Here is a 23,795-nt window from a genome sequence, read left to right on the forward strand (position 1 = left end):
AAACATTACTGCCGCCTACTGGCGGATCTCCAAACTACAGGAACAAAATCAAGGTATACTGTACTCCATGTTTAATGTACAGTCCTCAGGGACGTGCTGATTGAGAGACGCAGTATATGGGATCAAACATTGCATTATAAGTCAGTGGTGGTCATATTTTCTGGTTTATTTATATTATACTGAAGTTATCTTTCTTTAAATTATATACTGCGTCCTAGATGAAACAATATAATGCCACTTAGATATTCGGATAAAGACAATAATTAGGATTTTATGTTGGCTTCTAATGACACTTGGTCTCCACCAAAGAATAAACACGTATTTTTGGATTTGGTCTCTACAGTAAATAAGATAACTCGCATTGTCGGGGCGCTGATTTATTAATTCATTACTTTAAGGTGGTGATATCCACTTATTTACTGCTTTATAACAGCAAACAAGACATATTGTCTGTATATGTCAGCGTTTGATCTCAACAGTGTTGCCATAGTGATAAATTCAAATCAAGCTCTGTGAAGTAAAAACTTTGCTCGTTGTCGGCAGGATTCGAACCTGCGCGGGGAGACCCCAATGGATTTCTAGTCCATCGCCTTAACCACTCGGCCACGACAACTGATACTTTATATTGATGTACTACATGTTTTAGAACTCAGATCCGCCATATGACGAGTTTATAATACTTACAAGATTATTTATATAGAAAATACGTGATCGACTGACACGTAATGCATTATCGTTTTATTTAGCAGGAAAGGCGCGAGCTAGACTTTCCACCACCTTTGCTAGAAACAAGTTAATACCAGAATATAAACATTCATATGCATCTAGTATGTCATACATTTGAATTATAGGTTTCCCCACACACCCCTCCTGCAAGGCAATCAACTAATAGGACCACGCTAGCATAGCCTGGATGGTTTATCTTCTTATAGTTGTATCTTGTTTGCATGGAATAATCTGCTTTACTGATCGCTCCCATTGCCACTCCTAAACACTAAGAAGCTGCCACGACTACGGGTTTTCTGTCTGCCTTTATCATTAACGACATTCATACTTAGGTCAGGAAGAGAAAAAAAATGTCGAAGTACGACTAAAACATTAAACTAATTGCGAGTAATTGTCATGTCGGTCATTGTTGCCACCGAGCTGGAAGCAGGGGAACCACGTGACTCCTCTAGTGCGAGCCTGCTGTTTGTTCAGCCAGAGAGGCAGAGAAGAAGAAAAATGGCGGCTCTAGGTGAACCTAAACGGGACGCCGGGCTAACGTTTTGAGCTCTCTAACCCGAAAAGACGCGGGGGCTACGCGGGGTTCCCGCACCATCTGAACCCCCTAAGGTCCAGCTTGGTAGGGGTGCCGCTTCCGCTCGCGTTCGTGTCGGTTAAATCAACGCAAAAATTGGGATTGTAAAATAATAGATCTCAGCTATCATGAGGGGGAAAAGGGGCAGGCCGCCCAAACCGCTACAAGCAGAGGACTCGTCCCCAGCTACGGCCCGAGGCTTGCGACCCAGGAGGAATCTGAAGCCCAGGTTCAGGGACAGCGGGGACGAGGACGCCGAGAGCCCCACGAGGGAGCCCAGCAAGTCGGCGAAGAAGAGGAAAGCGGGACCCGTCACGTCAACACGGGGCAGGGGACGAGGCAGGCGTGGAGGCTGTGGGAGAGGAGGGAGACGGGGCCGCGGAGGAAAGCGGACTGCTCCGTGCAAAACGGTGGTGTACGACGACCACGAGAGCGACGAGGAGGACGACGCGGTCAGCCTGAGGTCCGAGGAGGACGAGTTCGTCGAGGAGGAACCTCAATCCGAAGAGGATGAGGCCCTCAAAGAGGAGTCAGATTGCCTCGAAGATGATGAGCTGGACGAGCAGCAGCCGGAGGAGGAGGAGGATGATGATGCGAGCCACTGCACAGACAGTAGCTTTCGCAGTCAGAGCACACACGCCAGCACTCCGGGTAAATAAGCACCGCGACCCGGCGGCGGTTAACGCCGTCTTAACGGCTACGGCAGAGGGGTTGAACGTGAGCCGCTGCAGAGCAGGAAGCAGACAGTTTATTGTTCAAAATGGAGAATGCACACTGTATGAACACAGGCCGCAGTGGGCTCACTGCTGCTACTGCAGGTGGATTGAGTCGGTCCGCCGTTACACGAGCTGGCACTGTTGACACACCGTCCGCAAAACACGCTGCCTGTGAAATAATTAGCACACAATATTTTTTTTTAAAGAATAACTCCCGCCCGAGGTGCTTCCCTGTTGCATTTAAGTTGATAACTTCGCTGCTAGCGTGCTATTGTTAGCGGGTACAGTTAGCTCCTGCTGCCTACTGTCACCCTGCAGCCTGCGCGTTGGATAGCGGAAGCTTTACGTCCTGATAGGTGCCGTCAGCCCCCACTGCCTTATAGGTGAAGGATAACTATGAGTTTATGATTGAAGCTGATTCAAAATATGCACGCTAGCTAGCGAGCTAACTTAGCTTGTGGCTAGCGCGTCTGTCATATTTACACTTGGGCAGCTTTGCTTTCCTTTTGACAGTTCTTCTCTCCCAAACTCATTCAAATGACGGTTAATGTCTCACCGTGCGTCGACAAGAAAATGAGCGGGAAGGGGGTTATAGTATGTGGTCTGACTAACATTTACGTGATAATCCTGCTAGAGAGTTAATGTTTTCCCAGATACAGCCTCACTTAAGCTAACTGACTGACTGGCCATGCATTGAGCTCCTCAGCCAGAGTAGCACTCTTAGCTAGTTGGCTGCCAAGTTTAAAAGACACTAAAATGTTGAATCTCGTCGAGTGGTTATAACGATGTAGCTGCACCTGTAGGTTTGAGAACAAGGTGAACAACTACATTTATAACTGGTCTACTGGCCATATTTGATATAATTGCATCCGAAAGATGGTTGTTGCCATAAAAACCTAACATCAGTGTGTTGGGCTATTTTTTGTTTTGTTGGGTGGACTCAACATAGAAAAATTAAATATATATATATATATGTATACACACACATTCACATTGAGTGTGACTATGTTAAAAGGTTGGTTGACTAATATAATGTTTGTGTCCTACAGGGAGGAAAAAAGTACGGGTTCCCCGACCTCGCACTCCCATCTTCGAGGAGAAGGAGATCCCTCCTCTCGAGCTCCCGGACACCTCTGAGGATCTTCTAGTGCCCAGTGAAGAGCTGCTCAATGCCGCCTCCATCTACGAGGTGCTGCGCAACTTCAGCACGGTGCTGCGCCTCTCCCCCTTCCGCTTTGAGGACTTCTGTGCGGCGCTGGTCGGCCAGGAGCAGTGCACTTTGATAGCAGAGGCCCATAACGCCTTCTTGAAGGTCATCCTCCGCGAGGAGGACACCTCCACCACGACCTTTGGCCCCGCTGACCTCAAGGACAGCGTCAACTCCACGCTGTACTTTATCGACGGCATGACATGGCCCGAGGTGTTGCGGGCGTACTGTGAGAGCGACAGGGAGTACCATCATGTCCTGCCGTACCAGGAGGTGGACGAGTATCCCTATGGTCCACTCGAAAGCAAGATCAAGGTGTTACAGTTTTTGATGGACCAGTTTCTCACAACCAACATCGCCCGCGAGGAGCTGATGTCCGACGGCGTCATGCTGTACGACGACCACTGCCGCGTGTGTCACCGCCTGGGCGACCTGCTCTGCTGCGAGACCTGCTCAGCGGTCTACCACCTGGAGTGTGTGAAACCCCCACTCGTGGAGGTTCCAGAGGACGAGTGGCAGTGTGAGATTTGCGTGGCGCACAAGGTGCCCGGTGTCACAGACAGTGTGACGGAGGCGCAGAAGAACAGGCCCTACATCCGCCAGGAGCCCATTGGATACGACCGCCACCAGAGGAAGTACTGGTTCCTAAACAGAAGGATTATTGTGTAAGTTGAGGCCCATCACTGCCTCTTGGCTCCACGAGAATTACCTTTCCATGGCAGCGGCTTTATTTCCTGAATTCAATACAGATATTGTCATCAAATCCATTAAAAACACACAAAAGAGAATAACCAATAGATTGGTGTCCAGCTGGTAGCTGAACACAGTAACATGTTGCAACCCTTTTTACATGTTGTTCAAAGCAGAGTACAATAACTCTTGACTCATAATAATCATGGTGGTATTGAACAAAATTCTGTTGTCCAATTTCTAAGCAAATTGTAATCTAAAACTAAACACAGTTTATTAGTGATGTTTACTAGACATATGTAAAGAGATGATTCAATCCAACAGCAACAAAACAAGTGTTATGGTTCTTTAACCTCAATGAAAACCTTTTATTTTGAATTAATTCTATAACGACGAGGTTTGTTGTTGTATTGAACAATCTCAGAGCCTGTCTTGTTCTCACTCCCCAGCGAGGTGGACGGAGAGCACGAGAAGAAACAGACCTGGTACTACAGCACCAAGGCGCAGCTGGAGGAGCTCATGGACCGCCTGGATCGGCAGTACTGGGAGCCGGACCTCCACGCCACCCTGGAGGAGATGAAGGAGGAGGTGCAGGCCCACATGGCCATCACGGAGGACCTCACCAACAAGGCCCGCGGACACAACAGAGCCTACCTCTCTGCTGCCAACGGTACGGGATTCGACATGCTCTTGACTTGCCTCCAAAAACACGAGATGCATTTGTTTAACCTTACTGAAGCGTAATCTTGTAGCGGTACATGCGAGTAGGATAATGGTCATGTGATCTGCGTTTGAGGGAAAATCATTCATCTGGCAGTGACTGATCCTAACGTGTGAATTGTGGTGTGATGTTTGCGTACATATAATATCTGTGTGTGTCCTTTCGGGCTACATTGTCAAACAGTCTTATCGGAGCTTCAGATCAAATAGTTACTTCCCCTCAGGCAGCAGTGCTCTGCTATGATGACAGTTGACTCACTAATGTGAGGCGCTACTTTTTCTTCCTGCTTCCCGCTCTCTCAGACATCAAGCGACTGTTTTTCCTCCTCTGACAAAGCTTTTGATTACCGCGCTAGCAGTTTCCGTTCATGTTGGGTACGGATACGGGCTGCCATATCTGGTTTCAGTTACCGTTTTTCTTCGCCTGTCACCAATACTAACTGTCGCTCTGGTTTATTGGAGGGGGGGAACACGTCTCTGGCATCTTGTCAGAAGCTCGAGGTTTGAATAGGTATTCTCTCGCCGTAAATCGAAGAAGAGATGTTTCTGTGGAGCCATCGCAGTGCTTTTTCCTCCTCATCCTAAGTGATTTATTGGTGTGGTTGTATTTTTTTGTCTGTTAAAAGCCTGCTGCTGGTGCTGCCTTGCAGTTCTTCGTTTAAAGATTGTTGTGGCGCAGCTCTTTCTGTTCCAGAGAAAACTGTAGTTGATAAACATGTTCAGACAGAGAGGAGATTACATCTCCAGATTTTGTCCGTCTGAGGAAAAAAGAAATTCCCTCATCTCGGAACTATGATCCAGTTCACATTGTTTTATGTTACTATGGTTTTTGATTTGTATATAACTTTTATAGCTAGAATATATTATGCAAATATATCATGCTCTACTTTGCTCTGCTATTTTATAGAAAGATTACAAAAATCAACAAACACTTGTTAGTTGCAGCCCTGATTATTTTAATTGGAGCCGAGGATCTTCACATGCAAACGTTAGGTGTGAAAACTATTTTTCTATTTAAACTCTATTTCCTAATGTGTAATAAGTATGGTTTGTATTAATTAAATACTTTAAACTCATTAATATCTGAAATGAAATAATGTCATCCTCATGGTGTCTTTTCATTTCTCTTTTGTCGTCCAAACTATGAAGAAAAGGCAGCGGCTCAAGAAAGAGCTTTCACATTCTTCAATGGTACAAAGATGCATTGATATGTGGCCGCTGATCTATTTTAAAAAATTAATATGTTTCCTTCTTCTTTTAGATGTGATCATGGAGCGCATGAAGGTCCAGCGGGAGTCGCAGGAATCAAAGAGGCGGGCAGAGGACCCGAAGCCGGAAGCGGGCTCGGGCTCTGTCAAGGCAGCGGACGCCACCGCCGAGGTCACCTCGCTGCCCGACAGTGGAGAGCACAAAGACACAGAGGCCAAGGAGGACGCCGGTTCACAAGGTAAACAACAAGTTCACATACTTTGTTCTGTAATGCCCTACGCAGCCTTTCTCTTAAAGCAACTCCTGACCAGAAGACCCAACCGCCCACTTGACTTTCTGCTGAACAGTATTGTGCCCCCGGTGCTGTTGGCCCCGTGTATGTATCCATGTGTGTATGTGTGCCGCACCACAGCGGCCACGGTTCCCCCTGCTGCAGAGGAGAGCGGCGTGTCTCATCCTAGCACCGGCTCGGCCACCCAGGACGCTGCGCTGCCTAAAACGGACTCCCTCGAACCTGACGGGGAAACGCAGCCCGCTCCCTCTGGGAGCCAGGAGAGCGGGGAGACCCCTCCGGTGGCAAAGCAGGAAACGACAGGTACTGGGAGCCGAAGATGGACTCACCCTGCGGTGTCCAGCTATCAGCAGCATCGCTCGCCATTCAGCTCCATGCCCGGCTGCACATCTTCATTGTCCGCTTGTCTGTGCCGGTTGCCACTAACCATTCCCCTGCCCTTTTCGCCCCCCCTGCTCGTTGGTCTTGTCGGCTGTGTGGCGCTGGCTGCATTTTCAGTCTCTATACACGTGTCATGTTCGAGGCAGGCCGGAAAGCTAAATCTGGTTTCAACAAATTTTTGGACTAGCAGAATTTGTTGTCATTGTTTATTCTACTTGGACTTGAGGAGGTTGAGTTTCTTTGGGTGAACTGTAATGAAACTGAGCCGCGAGACCTTGGAGGAGGCTGTAGTTAATTCAGTGTACACAGTCCCCGGCAAAAGCTTGCGCAATATTGAGGCGATTGTAGGCGTTCCAGTGCTTTGATAGTAGACCGTTGTTATTCGTTTTGGTTTCCTTTTGACTCTGCCACGCGTGCAAGGTTCCCTCTGAGTTTCTGCATTATATGTCGCCGGGGCAGGATGCCGGGGCGTTTGTGTCTGTTTCACATGGTTACTGTCTGTCTTTCACCAGCTCACAATACATATTCCCTTGCTGTGGATGGGCACACACTGAAAGAGGACTTCAGTGGATCTCTGTGTGCTTTAACCTCGACAAAAAGTACATTTCAGACTAAAGACTCATCACACCTCGTGCAACACTGCCAAAAGATGCAACAGATTCCCCCTTTCGCAGCGTTGCATGCTTTTGTGGGCCGTTTTCTGCCATTCGTCTCGTCTTGACCCACTCTCGAGCGCGACACTAAAGCTGTTGCATGCGGCGTCTCTTCGGTAGCCTTCATTTTATTGCTGCATCTGTTTCTGTTTTTTTTGTGTTGTATGTCATGCTTTTGGCTCCATGCTAGACGGCAGCAGCCAGTCTGTCACAACCGGCTCCTTATTCTTTATCTAATTTGTGAGCATTTGGGCGGGTTTCTGTTGCTCAAACAAAAGGCCCACCTGCTACCTTGGCAACAAAGAGCTGCATATACATGCGGGACTCTCTCTCTTTCACTCCCGCCCTTCTTCTCACAAACTCACATGCAGAGCTGGTGTCTTGAGTTGGCTTTGCAGCAAGTGCACAGCTTGTTTTGGATGAGTGGAGTCTTTCCTCTGCAAGAAGGGTTTAGGTTTATTGGCCTATCTAGACTTTACTGGTCCATTAAAGATTATTATCTAAAATATGTGTTGGTCATGAACAATTCTTGTGACCTGGTGTTAAATTAAACGAGGTCTGACTGAGCCGGCTTGAGACATTTTTCAATTTGAGAAATTTAATTTATCTTTTATGTATGTCTATTTAATTGTACTCGCTCACTCAGCTGCCATCTTTGCTTAAAACATATTGCTTGTAATTAAAGTCATTCGCTTTCACTCTGTGCATCCCTTTCCTCCTGTGCTCAGTCTCTCTCCGAACTTGTCTTCCTTGTAGATGAAGGTGTGAAAGCAGAGTCGGGCAGCGAGGACAAGCACACTGATGTTTCCCAAGATCAGATGCAGCCATCTCAACCAGAGACGAGCAGCAGCAGCAGCCACCAGGTTTCAGGCCTCAGGAAACCAGAGCAGCCCGACCTGGCTGATCCGTCCTCCCGGTCCTCTTTCACCAGCCAGGACGGGACAGGTAAACACTAGTGAGGCGCTCCGTTGGTCCTCGAAAATCAGCTTAATGGCTTTTGAATCGGTGCCTCTCAGTGGCTTCGTTTGAATCCATTTGTGTCCTCTTCTCTCTGAATGACAGACGAGTACATCAGCAGGGTCAAGAGCGATAATGGGAAACCGGCAGTACAGGAATCGGATAACCAGATGCCCAGAGGCAGCAAAGAGGTGAGGCGTGTTTTTTACAACTGCAGTCTCAAACAAAACTGATTAATTATGCGTTTATGTTGAAAATCTGTTTGAATTTTTTTTTTTAAGTTTTATAAAAACTAACTTAAGTCCTTAGCATCAGGGCTCCTGTATCTTATTTAAGCGCATAACCATGACAATATATGTTTCATGTAACTGCAAATACAAAAAAAGCTCTGTAAAGAAATGTTCTTCCACGTATCTACTTGTAAAAAATGTGTATCTGAACATGCATCAAATCGTTCCCCTCTCGAGGGTTAAAGCCGCCGGTTGAGCACATCCTGAACAAAGCTGCTTGTGTTTTCACGTCTCGTAGCTCAGTCGAGTGTAACGCCCTCTCTCACGTTTCAGTCCTCTCCTGTGCGCGCCGACGGCGACTCTTCGCGTCTCAGCTTCCTAAAAAGGGACCTGACGGTGAATTTGAACAACCTGTTCAAACTGGGTCAGGAGGGTAAATACAGGGTCTACCACAACCAGTACAGCACCAACGTGCTGGCCCTGAACAAACACCAGCACCGCGAGGACCACGACAAGAGACGCCACCTCTCCCACAAGTTCAGCCTGACCACCGCAGCGGAGTTCAAGTGGAACGGCTCCATCTACGGGTCGCGGAGCCTGACCGTCTCCACCCTGCGGCTCACCATCATCCAGCTGGAGACCAATGTCCCCGGGCCGTTCATGCATCCGAACTGGGCGTCGCACAGGTACGAGTTAATCTGAGGCTATTGGGGAAGTTCACTGTGGTTTCTGTTCTTGCAAACATAATAGTCCAGTTTAACATGGTACATTTCAAATATGATGAAGCTTAATGGAAGAAAAATGCAGTTGTGCTGTTTCATACAGTTTGTCTGCCCTTGTTCTAGGACCAACTGGAACAAAGCTGTGCAGATGTGCAGCAAGGCCAGGGAATTTGCTCTGGCCTTGGCCATACTGGAGTGTGCCATCAAACCAGTGGCCATGCTGCCCGTCTGGAAAGATTCTCTTGGACACACAAGGTAAACAACTGTAACAGCAAATTAACATTTTAATTACATTTATTTTCTATAACGCAAAATTACAACTTTGCCTCAGAGGGCTTTCCTCTGTCCCCGCAACCCCCAGCAACAGAGGGGGATCCCTCTGTCCATTGTTATTCATATGAGTTGTAGGCATAATGAAAAACTATCAACAGCAACAGTGGATATAGTAGAATCATAATGATGATGATGATAATGATGATGATGATGATGATGATGATGATGATAGAAGCAGTAATGGTATTGACAATACTAATAGAAATGCAAAAACAATGATAATAGCAGGAGGTGTTGGGCAGGACCAGCGTACAGATAAAACCACGATCCATGTAAACCTGGGAAGAGAGAAATCACAAAGACTCTGGAAAAGGAGTAAAGTTAGTAATGAGCATTGAAGAGACATGAATTCATACAGAAGAAGAGGAGCTCAGTCGATCCTAAGATGTCGGTCTCCATCTTGCCTGTGCACCTTACATCTTGCTCACATTCTGTACGTTCTCGCTTCAGGCTTCATCGAATGACCTCCGTGGAGCGGGAGGACAAGGAGAAGGGGAAGAAGCGTGAGAAAAAGCTGGAGGATGAGGAGACCCTGCAACAGGCCACGTGGGTGAAGTACACCATCCCCATCAAGCACCAGGTAAAACAACCGCGTCTCTCACCCGTCATCCAACTCCTCCTGAGGCCACGGGCCAGGTTTTAAATCATGCATACTGATCCAGAGCAGTGCTTATCCGGCGTGATGCCACAGCCCTTTCAGATCAACTATCCATTATCTTTACTTCACACACATTTAGTGAAGCTAATTTGCAATCTCTCCACGTTCCCCCTGACAACTGTAGACGTACCTGCTGATGCTGGTGTCTTAACGTGGTTCCAGAGTTTTATCGCGTCTTCAAGGCTTCACGTTTGATATTTCTGTCTCGGTTTGACGTGTATCCACGTTGTGGTTCTTCATCTGCAAGCGTCGTCATTTTGGGGTCTCACTTGTGTGTTTCTCTATCAAGGTGTGGAAGCAGAAGGGGGAGGAGTACAGGGTGACGGGATACGGTGGCTGGAGTTGGGTCAGTAAGACTCATGTGCCGCGCTTTGTCCCGAAGCTGCCAGGGAACACAAACGTTAACTACCGCAAAGAGCTGGAGGGTAAGCGCTACGCTGGCAATTTGTCCATTATTAATTCTCCTGTTGCTGGCACTAGTGGCTCATACTATATATATATTTTTTCCCGCTTTCCTCGTAGCTAAAATGAGGAAGGAAAATGCAGCAGCTTGTACTAAAAAGCAGAAAAAGTTGATGGAAAATAAGAAGCAGGATACTCCGAACACACCGGACGGGGACAATGAACAAGCATCCATCACTGCTTCCTCTCAGAGCACGTCATCAGAGGAGGTCTGCCAACCCCAGACCCCAAAAGAGGACGAAAAACCCACGGAGGGGGAGCAGGAAATGAAAGAGGAGGAGGAGGCGGAGGAGAAGAAGAGTCAAGATGAAAACATGGAGGTTGACCCCTGCTCAGAAACTGCTGCTGCTTCAAGCGGCGAGAAAGGTAAAGGTTTGAGATGAATTTTTCCCTCCTTTTGTCTTTTGGATTTCCCGTTTGCTGTTTGTGGACGGATGTGTGTTTCCATCGTGCACTGACCTCTGTGACTCTTTGTTATAGATGAAGCTGGAAACAAAGACTCCTCCTTGCCCTCTGTGTCGCCCGTGAGGGAAGAACCAATCCAGAAAGTGGAACCACCCAAGAGTGAGGCGACGCCTGCGTCAAAGACCTACTATGACGTTGTGAATGTCAGCGAGGGCTTCCAGCTGCGCACCGCTTTTAAGAAGAAGGTAAAGCCCTCCAAACTGGATGGGCTTTTGGAGCGGCGGGTAAAACAGTTCACCTTGGAGGAGAAGCAGAGGCTTGAGCGGCTCAGGCAGACTGCCACGAAGCCTCCATTCGGAGTTAAGAGCGAAGGATCCACGTTAGGAAAACAGCAGCCTGCTGTGACCCCGTGTGTGAAGAAAGAGACGCAGGAGAGCCCTGAAGTGAAGGACCACGTGGTAAAAAAGCTTAACTTTGAGCAGGAGGAGACGAAGATGAAGACCGACACGGACGTCAAATCAGAAACCACGGAACCCAACCACAGCAAACAGGCGGAGGTGAAGGCCGTGCAGGAGGCCGTAGCGCACAAAGAAGTGAACGGAGGACTCCTATCAAGCACTGAGCCCAACAGTAAAAACAATTGTATCTCAGCTGCTGAGAAGCCAGAGGTGGCTCGAGTGGGAGAGAATGCGAAGAAGCGTGGCTACGAGGAAATGGAGCAAAGCTGCGGTCCGAGCACGGAGGTCGACCAAAGCAAGACCGGTGCGGTGCAGGTGAATGGGGAAGCCGGGGTCACCGCCCCGGCTGACTCGGACAGCATCTCAGACCCAGCCAGTCGAGACCAAGGGGACAGCAAAGAGCCTGTGAAGTCTCTGATGAACGGGAACCTCTCGCAAAGTGACGTCTCCGACATATGTCACCCGCCTCCCCTGAAAGTCCCCAAATTAGAGAACCACGTGGCGGAGAAAGGAGACGCTCCCAGTAGGGCTGTGGATGTGGCCATGGACGGCGAGGGGGCGGTGCCTGTCAAGCCTCCGCCCTCGAGCCCGTCTTTGGTGAATAGTAATAGTGCCGACAGTAACAGCAGCAGCAAAGGTTTGAAGACCCCGGCTGAAACCACCGCAGAGTCCCAAAAGGCCGCGACATCGGACCTGTGCAGCAAGATCATTAAGTCTGATGTGACGCCTCAAGTCGCCTCTGTCCCCGCCGCCACCCAGCCCGGCTCCAGGGCCTTCGGCTTTCAGAGGACTAAACTTCCAATGGGCGACGCCAAGACTTCAACCGGCTCCATGACGATCAGTAAAGAGTATTCCACCAAAGACCGGATCAGCCTTCTCAGGTTCTCCAAATCCAGGAAGGCCCGCTCGGGGACGGCCCTGCCGTCCTACCGCAAGTTCGTCACCAAGAGCAGCAAGAAGAGCATCTTCATCCTGCCGAATGACGACCTGAAGAGGATGGCGAGGAGGGCCGGCATCAGAGAGGTGCCCATCTTCAACTACAACGCCAAGCCCGCCCTGGATATATGGCCCTACCCCTCACCTCGGCCCACTTTTGGGATCACGTGGAGGTTTGTAACACGTTGAGATCCTTTCACACTGCATGGGATACTTGAAAGAATACATTGAGAACTGGCAATTAGTACACATTAATAGTAATGAATGTAATGAATGTGTTTTCATCTTATTTGTTCTAAGATGTAAAAATACAAACACAGTAAATACAATTGCGTGTGTGAATATACTTCCTGTTCGCTCATGTTTTCTTCTGTTTCTCACTCAGGTACCGTCTCCAGACCGTGAAGTCGCTGGCGGGGGTCAGCCTGATGCTGAGGCTGCTGTGGGCCTGCCTGAGGTGGGACGACATGGCTGTGAAGCCCTCTGCTGCTGTCGGGACGACACGGAAAGGTGAGACGTTGCTGTACACTGAGATCTTCACCTGGACTGGTCTTTCACTTGCTTTGGGTGATCTTCTCTTTGTGCTTCTCTTATATCAGTCTCAATTTCAAACATATAACTACTACTTATTCTTCTTATTGCTATTTCTCTTCTGTTTCTGCCAACAAAACATCCACCTTCCAACGCTTGAATGAATGCTCGTAGAAATTTAACAATAAAAGACTGCCCTCATAATTGTGACAATATGTTTTGTTGCCGCCACAGAAACCTCGGAGACGGACATCACCACGACGGAGATCATAAAACGGAGAGACGTGGGGCCTTACGGCATCCGCTCAGAGTACTGCATCCGTAAGATCATCTGTCCCCTCGGAAACAGAGACACTCCCAAAGGTAAAGGCTCAACATCCGAAACAAATGGAGGATTTGACTGAAATAAATAGACTTGGCTAATTTGAAGCAGATTGATTTCTAGCAACCTTTTTCTACGTATAATGGATGTAATAGAGTTTGTTTCTCTCTTCCCACGAGCAGAAACGCCCACTCCACAGAGGAAAGGCCTGCGCTCAAGCGCCTTGAGGCCAAAGAAGCACGAGCCGGCCAAGCTGACCGGGCCCATAGCTGTGGAGACATGGGTGGCTGAAGAGGACCTGGAGCTGTGGGAGATCAGGGCTTTTGCTGAAAGGTGAGAAACACGCAGCGAGCGTCCTCTGGGGAACACTTGTTTGTCTGATCGGGGCACTGACACACCTGTTATCACCTTGCTGTTACAGAGTTGAGAGGGAGAAGTCGCAGGGTATTGATTCCTCTAAGTCCGGCAGTAGTCTGAAGACAGCAGAGGAAGTCAAGGCCCATCTGGAGAATCAGCTGAAACAGGCCAGACTTGCTGCTCAGCAGGTGGGAACAATGAACACACTCTGCTTTAACGGCTCTTGTTCAGGTAGCACTATTCCTGGAGGTCAACAAATTGTCTGAATGTCCACAATGTTCTAACAGAAACGTCTGGAGAGGCCATGTACACCCTCCGGCACTCCCACAACCACCACCACGTCCACCTCGTCCATCACTCCCAGTACTGCCAGCACCCTCGGGTCCATGGGCCAGAGGACGGGTCAGGTCACACCTGGAGCCAAGATGGTCCTGGCCTCCAAACTGAGCTCTCCGGTTTCCTTTCAGCAAGACAAAAACTTCCATCAGTCTTTTGCTTCCTGGGTCAAGCAGGGTCAGACCAACAACACCTCAGGTAAGCCGGAACCGAATGCGAGGATCATTTGAACGATCCCATAAGAAACCCCACAGGTTGGTTGGTTGGTTGGTTGGTTGGTTGTGTGCGTTCTCATCCATCATCTGTTAGAGGCAGGCAGACAAACACCCTCACAGGACACTTTCTTTTCTTTTCTAATTGCTGTTTGACAGTCATCTCAGTTTGTATGAAGTCAACCATAAGCATGACTTTCCACAGTTTATTTTTTTTTTCTCAAAACTACTTTGTTGCTCGTGGTGTCCACTCCCAGCCCTGGTAAAACTACATTTTCAATTAAAATGTTTCATATAGACAGAGGAGGGCCGGTGTCTCACCCAAATTGAAACAATCATCCCCAAAATTACAAAAAATGTCAGCCCCTTCGTTGACTCCAACCCTCCAGTGGACACCACAGCCGTGCGCACGCTGGCCGCCGCAGTGGCCCTTGTGGGTTTGCGTGACTGCAGGTGGCATGGTGTGTCTTGCAGCCTCCGTTGGCTCGGTGACCACCGTGGCCACCGGCGTCGCCGCCTCCAAGCAAACCTTCCAGATCGCTGGCAGCCCATTGGCTGTGGCTGGCCAGGTCTTCGCCGCCAAACTCCCGCTCCCCGCTAACAGCAAGATTGTCACGCTCAACGTGCCCACCGCGCAAGGAGGTAGGGAGCTCGAGTGTCATCCATTGCCGCTGGTTTGTGCTTACACTTGCCAAGATGGATGCAAGAGTGTCATGTGGCGGGCAACGAATACCGGTGCCGAGCATGGATGATTTCAATTTTTTTACATTATATGAAAGAGCTTATCTGACCTCCTGGTTGCATTTTTTTTGTGTATAATCTACAGTTCTCCCATAAGTGAAGCTTCTCTAAATATATGTATATATATTTTTACAATTGGTTTACTTTTCTTCCCCACACACAGTGCATGCCTCACCGCTTCTGTACATCCTTGACCTGCATCTCTGCACGTACCCAGTGCATATTTGCTTCTTTCTTTACATAATCGTGCTTTTCAACAGGCGTAGTCCAGCAGAAAGTCCTGGGCATTTTCCCCTCTGGGCCCCCTGCGAACCTGAGGACGTACAGCACCCTCCACCCTACGACCGGCAACATCAACCTCAGGGCCAGCACCTCCTCAACCACCCAGCAGCAGGTCTTTTGACTTTCCCAATCGTCCTTCAGTTTACGCTTGACGCTAGGGAATATTTTAAGCGCGATGAGGATGATGATGATGATCTTAACTTTGTGTTCTAGGCCGTCGCAGCAGGAGGCCAAATGCAGCCCGTCACGGCGATGAGCCAGTCACCGGTCCTGTCTACCACTGTGGGCAAAGGTCCTGCTTTGGCGCAGCAAGGTGTCCTGTCTCACTGCTCATTTTATTTTACGCAAATGAATGACTTCAGCCTTTGGTGGATCACTTCTTACCAATGTTATGTTCTCCCCCTTTCTCCCCAGGCCAACCTCAGCCGACCGTGACACAGACGGGTGCTGCTTCTACACCTGTGCAGACGACTGCTGCTCAGAGGGCAGCGGGTCCCGCGCTAGCACCTCATGCAGCCACCACAGCACCCGGACAGTCACCTGTAGCTTCCTCCCAGACCACCAGACCACAGCAGGGTCAAGTTAAACTCACTATGGCACAGCTCTTGCAGCTGACACAGGGTGCTCAGGTGAGGGTGTTCTCTAATGTCCTTTTCTTCACTTAATTGGTTCGCCTGTCCTAAAAGTCTTAAATGTTTTCAAGTCCTCATGGCTTTGTTTTTAATGGTACAAAGATAGATTTTTATCACTGTAGGCTGAATGCAAGTCTCCTTTTTCTGCAGGGTGGAAACCCAGGTCTGACGGTGGTGATCCAGGGTCAGGGGCAGACCCAGGGACAGCTGCAAATCATCCCGCAGGGTGTAACGGTCATCCCCGTTCCTGGTCAGCAGCTCATGCAGGCAGCCATGCCCAACGGCCAGCTCCAGCGCTTCCTGTTCACTCCCATCCTCCCATCCTCACCGGTTTCAACTTCAGCACCCACTCAGACCCCTCAAGCCCCAACGTCAACACCAACTCAAGCCATACCCCCTGCGCCGGTCCAGACGACTCCCTCGGCCCTAGCCCAAACCCAAGCGCCGGCCGCTGTACCCGCTCAGGCACAAATGCCGAGCTTGGCGCCCACAGTCCCGGTGCAAACCCAAGTCGCTACTACCCCATTATCAGTCCCTGCACATTCTCAATTGTCCACTCCTGTGCAGGCCCTGCCTCACGTTGCAGCCCAGGCCTCGAAACAGGTCGTATCTTCCACACCAGCCTCTGTCCCCGAACAACCCCAATTGGCAAGGTCTGTACCTTCCCCGGTACAAAACGCGGGCCCAGCTATGTCTCACACAGTCTTCGCCTCAGCCTCAACCCCTGCACAGACCCACGTCTCCACCCTCACCCCTGGTTTATTCCCCGTCCAAACGGCAGTTTCGCTCCCTGTCCCGGGACACGTCGCACCTCAAGCCCAGATCCAGACCCATGCCTTCAGCCACGCCCCCGCTTCAGCCCCGGTCTCGGTCATGGCGGCCTCCCAAGTCGCCGCTACGGCGGCCGCTTCTAACTCGTCCCAAATGCCCGCTTCTGCCTCTCTTCCCTCGCCTGTCCAAGTTCCGACCCCAGCTCTGGCTCCCGTCTCTGCTCCACTCCTAGCGGTTGTGTCCACCAGCCACATCGCTGTCCCGTCCCCGGCCAAAGCGCTCACCCACATCCAGGCCACAGCTCCAGTTCCCCTTCATGCTGCTGTGGCCAACGCTGTGGTCACACCAGTCACCGCCACCTTTACAACCCCCTCAGTGCCAGGTAAAGAACCCAACAACAAAGTTCCCACAAACACACACCAAGTGCGTCCTGTTGTAGTCATTGTCTATCCATGATGGTTGACCTTGTTACTTCTCTGTCCTGTTGTAGCTCTGACGGAGCTGAGGGCAGCTCAGCCCCAGGTGTGGACTCCGGCCTCGGCTCAAGCTCAGACTCCTGTTCAGCAGGCTGCAGCTCCAGCGCAGACCCCCGGCCTGGCCACTGTACCCGCCTCCGCGTCAGTCTCCGTGCATTCATCGCCCGTTACCCTGCTGCCTCAAGCAGCTCTTCCTCCTCAAGCTCAAGGACACGTCCAGCACCCTACCGTTGTGTCCATGCAGCAGGTGTCTCAAATCCCGGTCTCGGCAGTGCAGGTTCACATGGGGTTACCAGTCTCCTCTGTTGTTACGACGGTCAGACCCTCGCAGCCTCAGCTGCAGCCCCAAACACATGCGCAACTTCAACCCCAGCGGCCGCCCCAGATCCGTGGACAGATTCAGGTCCAGCCCTTCGGCCAAGTGCAACAAATGCCCCACATTCAGGCTCAAACGCATCTCCAGGCCCAAAGCCACCCGCAGGTCCGAGTTCAGTTTCAGCCGCAAACTCAGCAACCACCCCAAGCCCAACTCCAGCCCATTGCTCAAAATCAACCTCAGGTGCAGTTTCAGTCCCAAACCCCAAACCAAACCTTGCCCCAGGTTCAGGCCCAGCTCCAACTCCAAACAAGGGTGCAGCCTCAGTACCACCCCCAGGTGCAGGCTTCATTTCAAACACAGGCTCAAACCCAACCCCAGGCTCACCAACAGCCCGCGGTCCAATCTCAACCCCAGGTTCAGTCTCAGGCCCAAACTCAGCTACAGCCTCAGATCCAAACCCAGCTGCACCCCCAGGTTCAGGTCCAGTTCCAGCAACAGAGTCACGTTCACCCACAACCACAGACCCTGCAGCTACCCCAGGTACAAACTCAAGTACAAACCCAGCCCCACTTTCAAGTCCAGTCACCGCAGCAGACCCAGGTCCAGCAGCAGCTTCAGGTCCACGCCCAACCCCAAGTCCAAGCAAAGCTCCAAGTCCAGTTCCAGCCTCAGAACCAAACTCAAGTTCAAGCGCAGCCTCAGCTTCAGGTCCAGTCTCCTATCAGGCATCAGCTCATCACTGTTCCAGGCCTCCAACAGCCTGTCCAGCTTCTCTCGGCTCTGCCGCCCCATGTTGCCGCTCAGATCCAAGCCCAGATCCAGGCACAGCAGCAGCAGGGTGGCACAGTTCCCCAGCAGATCAAACTGCAGCTGCCAATCCAGATCCAGCAGACAGGCGGGCAAATCCAGGCGCATCAAATCCAGAACATGGTGACCATACAGGCACCAGCGAGCGTCCAGGAGCAGCTCCAAAGAATGCAGCAACAACAACTGCAACAGCAACAACAGCAGCAGCAACAACAGCAGCAACAACAACTGCAACAACAACAACCACCACAACAGCAACAGCAAAAACCAAAGAAGAAGAAGCACCCGGAGGTTAAAAGAGAACAGAAAGAGCCGGTTCTGCAGGCCGTCAGCCCCGTGGACGGCATCCAGAAGCAGGTGCAACAAAAATAGAAAATTTCACTGTGATTCTTTTTTTTTTAAGAGCGTCTAAGATCTTTTGATATTGACGGAAAGTGTTTTTGTTGTCAGGCGGTCGTGAAGCAGAACGCTACAGCGGAACAGCTGAAACAGAGGAAGACGCTGGCTGCAGCTGAGAGAGAGGAGAACCAGAGGTTTGGGCTTTAATAATCACAGAAATGTGGGGGTTAATGACAAATGTTGGATGACAGTGGTATTTCCACTCGACTCCACTCTTGTTGTCCGTGTATCCCGAACTGCTGAATACTGAATTGTTCTGTATTTCTTGCCACATTAACTGCACCACCAACTGAACAGCAATGACTCTGGCGCCCCCTGCTGTCCTCTGTGTTTTCAGAATGATCGTGTGCAACCAGGTGATGAAGTTCATCCTGGACAAGATCGAGAAGGACGAGAAGCAGGCGGCGAAGAAGAGGAAAAAGGAGGAGGTGGTGGAGCAGAAACGCTCCAAACAGAACGCCACCAAGCTGACCGCGCTGCTGTACAAGCACAAGGAGCAGCTGAAGGCGGAGATCCTGAAGAAGAGGGCCCTGCTGGACAAGGAGCTGCAGCTGCAAGTACAGGTGAGCTCACGGTCTGCCTCCATCGAGGCTGGTTCAGTACGGAGCCGGAGATACCCCGGAGCCGGAGATGCTAAACGTTACATTGCATTGTGTTGTCTCCTTCTCAGGAGGAGCTGAGGCGGGACATAGCCAGGCTACAAAAAGAAAAGGAGAAAGCCAGAGCCGCCATTACTCACGCCGCCGCAGCGACGGTCAAGGCGGCCGCCTCTCACTCCTCCCATCCCTCTCACTCCACACATTCCTCTCACGGCGCCCACACCACGACCTCGCCATCCTCGTCCCATAAGCGCAAGAGAGAAGAGGAGCGGGACAAAGACAGAAGCAAAGACAGAGACCGGCACCACGACAAGGACAAGCACCACGACAAGGACAAGAAGCGGGACAGGGACAAGGACCGAGACCGATGTAGAGACCGAGATAAAGAGAGAGACGGGGATCGAGAGAAGGAGAAGGAAAAGGAGAAGGAGAAAGACCGGGAGAGGGACAGACATCGGGACAGAGACAAGGACAAAGACAGGGACAGAGACAGGGACAAGGACGGAGATTCCAGCTCATCCAAACACAAGAAGAAGAAGAAGCTGTCTCTCCCAAAGGATCACAAGAAGGACACCAAACTGTACTGTGTCTGCAAAACGGCCTACGACGAGTCAAAGTAAGCTCTCTGGGGGGGCGGAGCTCAACTGTTGGCCGACGCACACCGGCCAGCGTCATGGCGAGATATGCGAGACCCAAATTAACGCCCTTCTCCTCTCAGGTTTTACATCGGGTGCGACCTGTGCTCCAACTGGTTCCACGGCGCGTGCGTCGGCATCACGGAGAAAGAGGCCAAGAAGCTGGAGGACTTTGTGTGCAACGACTGCAAACGCGGTCAGGAGGCAGAAAGCAACGTGGAGCTGTACTGCATCTGCCGGACGCCGTACGACGAATCGCAGTAAGGCCCCGCCCCCACATGACTTTGGCTTCGTACCTCTGGAGCGTTTCATGTGCTAATGATAACGTTAATAATAATAACGTGTCCGATTCTCACCCGCAGATTCTACATCGGCTGCGACCGCTGCCAGAACTGGTACCACGGCCGCTGCGTGGGCATCCTGCAGTGCGAGGCCAATCAGATCGACGTGTACGTCTGCCCGCAGTGTCAGTCGACGGAAGACGCCATGACGGTCCTCACGCCGCTCACTGACAAAGACTATGAGGGATTGAAAAGAATATTACGCTCGTTACAGGTAAGGAAGCCACTATTGCGAAAGAAACACTTTATACAAACTAGAGGCAAAATTACAAAGGGCTTTACAAGTTGGCTGAATTTTTAAAAAAGCAGGTAATATACAAAGAGGATCTTAGTCAAAGAATCGGTTAGAATAAAAGTATTATAAACACTGTAAATGAGTAATGTAAAAACATAACTACAATATATAAGACATGCCATCGCACTTTTATCTCTTTAAACATTAGTGGGTGTAGATAACGTTTTAAAAGGTGTATCTTCATTTGATGACCTCTACTCAACCCCTTTAATAATCCATTTAACACAAGGGATCTTTTAAAATCTTCTCTTATGGTTTTAAAAGGAGCAATATTGTCAAATATCATAAAATTAAAGATTTCATGTAAACTGAGTCCAAGGTTTCCCTCTTAACGCAGTTTAATTTATGGTCAGAAAATGTAGCAAACTCTGAATGACGTTTCAGAGTAATTCTGCTAATAGTTTCTAGTTTTCTGGTACTTTTGATACGGTGTTCAGTGAGCCTTTTGTGTTATTTAACAGACTCACAAGATGGCGTGGCCTTTCCTTGAACCGGTGGATCCCCACGACGCACCGGATTATTATCGCGTCATCAAGGAGCCAATGGGTAAGAACTGAAGGCGACGGCCGTTTGCAGGAAATGTTATGAAGCGCTCAGTTACAAGTACAATCACACATTTCTCTGTCCCCTTGCAGACTTTTCCACAATGGAAACCCATTTACAAAAGCGACACTACCACAAGCTCACCGAGTTCGTGGCCGACGTGACCAAAATCTTCGACAACTGTCGCTACTACAACCCCAATGACACGCCCTTCTTTCAGTGCGCCGAGGTGCTCGAAGCCTTCTTTGTACAGAAGCTCAAAGGTTTCAAAGCGAGCAGGTAAGGTCGGGCGCTCCCACTGCAGCAGACTCTCTGGACTCCCACAGTTCTCTCTCTCTCTCTCTCTCTCCTTCTCCACGCTTCCGTCTGCATATGTAGAGCTGTGACTTTGGCCACGCGGGCTGTCGTGTCAGTCTTTTTTCTTGATTCATGCCTTTACGCCCTTCATTCACTTTGGTTTACACCACTGGCATGTGTCGCAAAGTGTCATTTTCGCAGTAGAGCGCGCTCTCTTCGTGGACGTGCGTTGGCTCTAAACTGTCGCTGTGGCTCGGCCGCACTAAAACCAGCAGAGCTGACGGGCTTCAGTGCATCTCACGTCCGATGTCTTAACAGAACGTACCGCCGTGTTACATCTGTACCGTGTGTCATCTTGCATTTGTGTCTGTTCACTTGTTTGCTGCATGCCTTTTTTATTTATTCCATCCCATTTTTCTTCTTTCTTGCAGATTGTCAGATTCTTAAGTGGGCCAGTCTAGCTGGAGTCTGGACTGGATGCTGGGGGTGTCTAGTAATAATGACATGGGAACTTTTCTATTTCCAGAACGGCAAAAAAAGAAGAAAAAAAAGAAAGAAAAATCTGTTAAAGAGAAAAAAATTACACAAAAACACCAATTGTGCTTTCATGTAAATGCCACCAGTTTAACTTTTTTTTTGGTAACCATAATATTCAGTTTAATCACAATGGCAGCCATGTTGACATGCGTTTACCATGTAATCGAGGGACAAGTTTTCTTCTCATCGTTTCCTTAAATCTGGCCTTTATTGAACAGTCCATTGTGTTTTTCAGTGGGATTTTAAATGCATTTTAGTTCCTAACTTGTATTTATTTTCTGTTCAACATATGAGTTGGTTTGGGTAATGTGTTGACCTTGCCAGGTATAGGAAACATATATACAGCTGCATATTTTATTATCTAGAGATATTTATGAGAAGTTCTGTATGTTACATCCCTTTGAGTTTGGTCGAGTCGGCTGTGAAGCCGGCTGTTAAGGTGGTTGTCTTGAATGTACATACTTTTTTATCATGTACAGCGGTTGTAAGATATATCTAACTCTGTGTTTGAATGTTTTTAAAAAGAATTATGAAGCAAATCATTTTAGATAGTATTATTTTATGAGACTAAAAATGTACTGCAAAGAGTGAGGACTGAGCTCACCCTGTTCCTCGTTTCACAAAGTAACCTCAGTTTGTAGTTGTGGAAGATTTCCTTCACCAATAAAGGCATTCCCAGTGAATCAACCCAACATGGCTGCACGATCCTCTGCCCACCTCTTTGCATCCTCTGTCTGTTTTTTTTTTGTCAAGATGTCACAACTGTAAACAACAAATAAACAAACTGCGAAGGGCTCTCAACTTTCCTCCCACTCCTCTCTCCGCATTCTGTAGGTCTCATAACAACAAGCTTCAATGTTCGCCAGCCTCTTAGAACGCACCGCACATTGCTCAAACACAATGCACTTGCCAAGAATATGGCTTTTCTGAACTGTAGCTCTGTGACAGACTCTGCCTCATCCTGTGTTTGGGATCGGCCCCCTCACCCACAGAGCTGTTCAGGCAGAGCTGGCCATTTCAGCTCTAAGGGACCTTCTTTTTCTTTTTTGACCCGTCATCAGTGGGACTGTACGGAGGAGCGTGAGCGACTGAGGCATTGCAGAAGAAAAGTTTACCTCGGAGGAAAAGACTCTTAAGGAGCTCTCATATTTCCATGTTTATTTTTTGATCTCAGTCTTTTTCTTTGTTTAAAATAAACTACCAACCCTCAGGCCATCCTTGTAGTCATGTCCAATGAAAAAGGAAATGAAGTACAGACATAGAATGGCCGAGTTAAACTGAGCATCAAGTGTTGTCTAAATTTTGGATATCACAGTAGAAGTTTTGTTTCTTCTTGTTTCTTCCATTTCCACTCATTGTTAAGTCAGAAGTGGCATGAAAGAGAGTTGTACTAAACATTGGGACACCAGTAGTCTGCTTGGTTACACTTCTATAACCTCCTGAAATACAGTAATAAGCTATTGTAACTGGGTTGCTCTGCAGCAGTGATGGACTGAGAAGGATGAAGCAACATATTTGAAGGCTCCTGCCCTGTTTGTAAAACAAAAAATTGTCAGATTTTGACTTTATTTCCTTTTCTTTTTTTTGTATTACATCTGAAAAAATATTGATGTATATGGAACTCAATAAAAACAAAAAGACTGATTTCTTCATTGTGTGTTTGTGACAGACACATGGGAGTGTTCTATATCTATATAAATCTTTTTAAATGCTTTAGCACAAGCCAGGTTTAAGCCTACAGATCAGCTCAAGAATGTGTGTGTGTGTGTGTATATATATATATATGTATATATATATATGTATATATATATATATATATATGTATATATATATATATATATGTATATATATATATATATGTATATATATATATATATATATATATATATATCATTTTATGTAGTGCTTTTCAAAAAGCTCAAAGTTGCTTAATTTGAGCATCTTGAGATAATATATATGAGCATCTTGACCACGCACAGAATAGAATGTATTAGATGAGTTTATATTTACTTTTTGAAGTCTGCTATTTGAAGA

At 48.7% G+C, this 23,795-nt stretch overlaps 1 protein-coding gene and 1 non-coding gene across 6 annotated transcripts; one reads left to right on the plus strand and one right to left on the minus strand.

Moving 5' to 3' along the window:
* Window positions 1-531: 531 nt before the first annotated feature.
* Window positions 532-613, minus strand: trnas-aga (transfer RNA serine (anticodon AGA)). Its single transcript has one exon. It is a non-coding gene; the product is annotated as a tRNA-Ser (tRNA).
* A 602-nt stretch (window positions 614-1,215) lies between these two features.
* Window positions 1,216-23,394, plus strand: LOC137786333 (nucleosome-remodeling factor subunit BPTF-like). Of its 5 annotated transcripts, none has more exons than XM_068578151.1 (32): window positions 1,216-1,951; window positions 3,066-3,888; window positions 4,363-4,583; window positions 5,895-6,080; window positions 6,255-6,437; window positions 7,925-8,113; window positions 8,231-8,316; window positions 8,689-9,041; window positions 9,201-9,332; window positions 9,861-9,990; window positions 10,358-10,493; window positions 10,591-10,896; window positions 11,011-12,502; window positions 12,715-12,839; window positions 13,095-13,223; window positions 13,365-13,515; window positions 13,604-13,727; window positions 13,827-14,073; window positions 14,562-14,729; window positions 15,089-15,222; window positions 15,324-15,423; window positions 15,525-15,739; window positions 15,893-16,895; window positions 17,004-18,472; window positions 18,566-18,648; window positions 18,852-19,077; window positions 19,185-19,729; window positions 19,832-20,008; window positions 20,111-20,303; window positions 20,846-20,930; window positions 21,020-21,206; window positions 21,656-23,394. In XM_068578151.1, the coding sequence occupies exons 1-32, from the start codon at window positions 1,429-1,431 to the stop codon at window positions 21,669-21,671; spliced, it is 10,137 nt and encodes a 3,378-aa protein (XP_068434252.1). In that variant the 5' UTR covers window positions 1,216-1,428; the 3' UTR covers window positions 21,672-23,394. The 5 variants fall into 5 exon arrangements, with proteins under 5 accessions (XP_068434252.1, XP_068434250.1, XP_068434251.1 ...); XM_068578149.1 differs by having other exon boundaries at window positions 21,751-23,394; XM_068578150.1 differs by having other exon boundaries at window positions 22,596-23,394.
* Window positions 23,395-23,795: the final 401 nt, after the last annotated feature.

This window comes from Clinocottus analis, unplaced genomic scaffold (genome assembly GCF_023055335.1).
Source record: "Clinocottus analis isolate CAN_PGR_092001 unplaced genomic scaffold, fCliAna1.0.p SCAF_16, whole genome shotgun sequence".
NCBI classification, from domain to species: Eukaryota; Metazoa; Chordata; class Actinopteri; order Perciformes; family Cottidae; genus Clinocottus; species Clinocottus analis.

Bases quoted from the DNA above. Each gene is read 5' to 3' on its own strand.
- LOC137786333 (XM_068578149.1), top strand. From the start codon at position 1,429: ATGAGGGGGAAAAGGGGCAGGCCGCCCAAACCGCTACAAGCAGAGGAC. The intron at 8,317-8,688 runs GTGAGGCGTGTT...CTCACGTTTCAG, and splicing joins TGCCCAGAGGCAGCAAAGAG to TCCTCTCCTGTGCGCGCCGA. The intron at 9,991-10,357 runs GTAAAACAACCG...TTCTCTATCAAG, and splicing joins CCATCCCCATCAAGCACCAG to GTGTGGAAGCAGAAGGGGGA.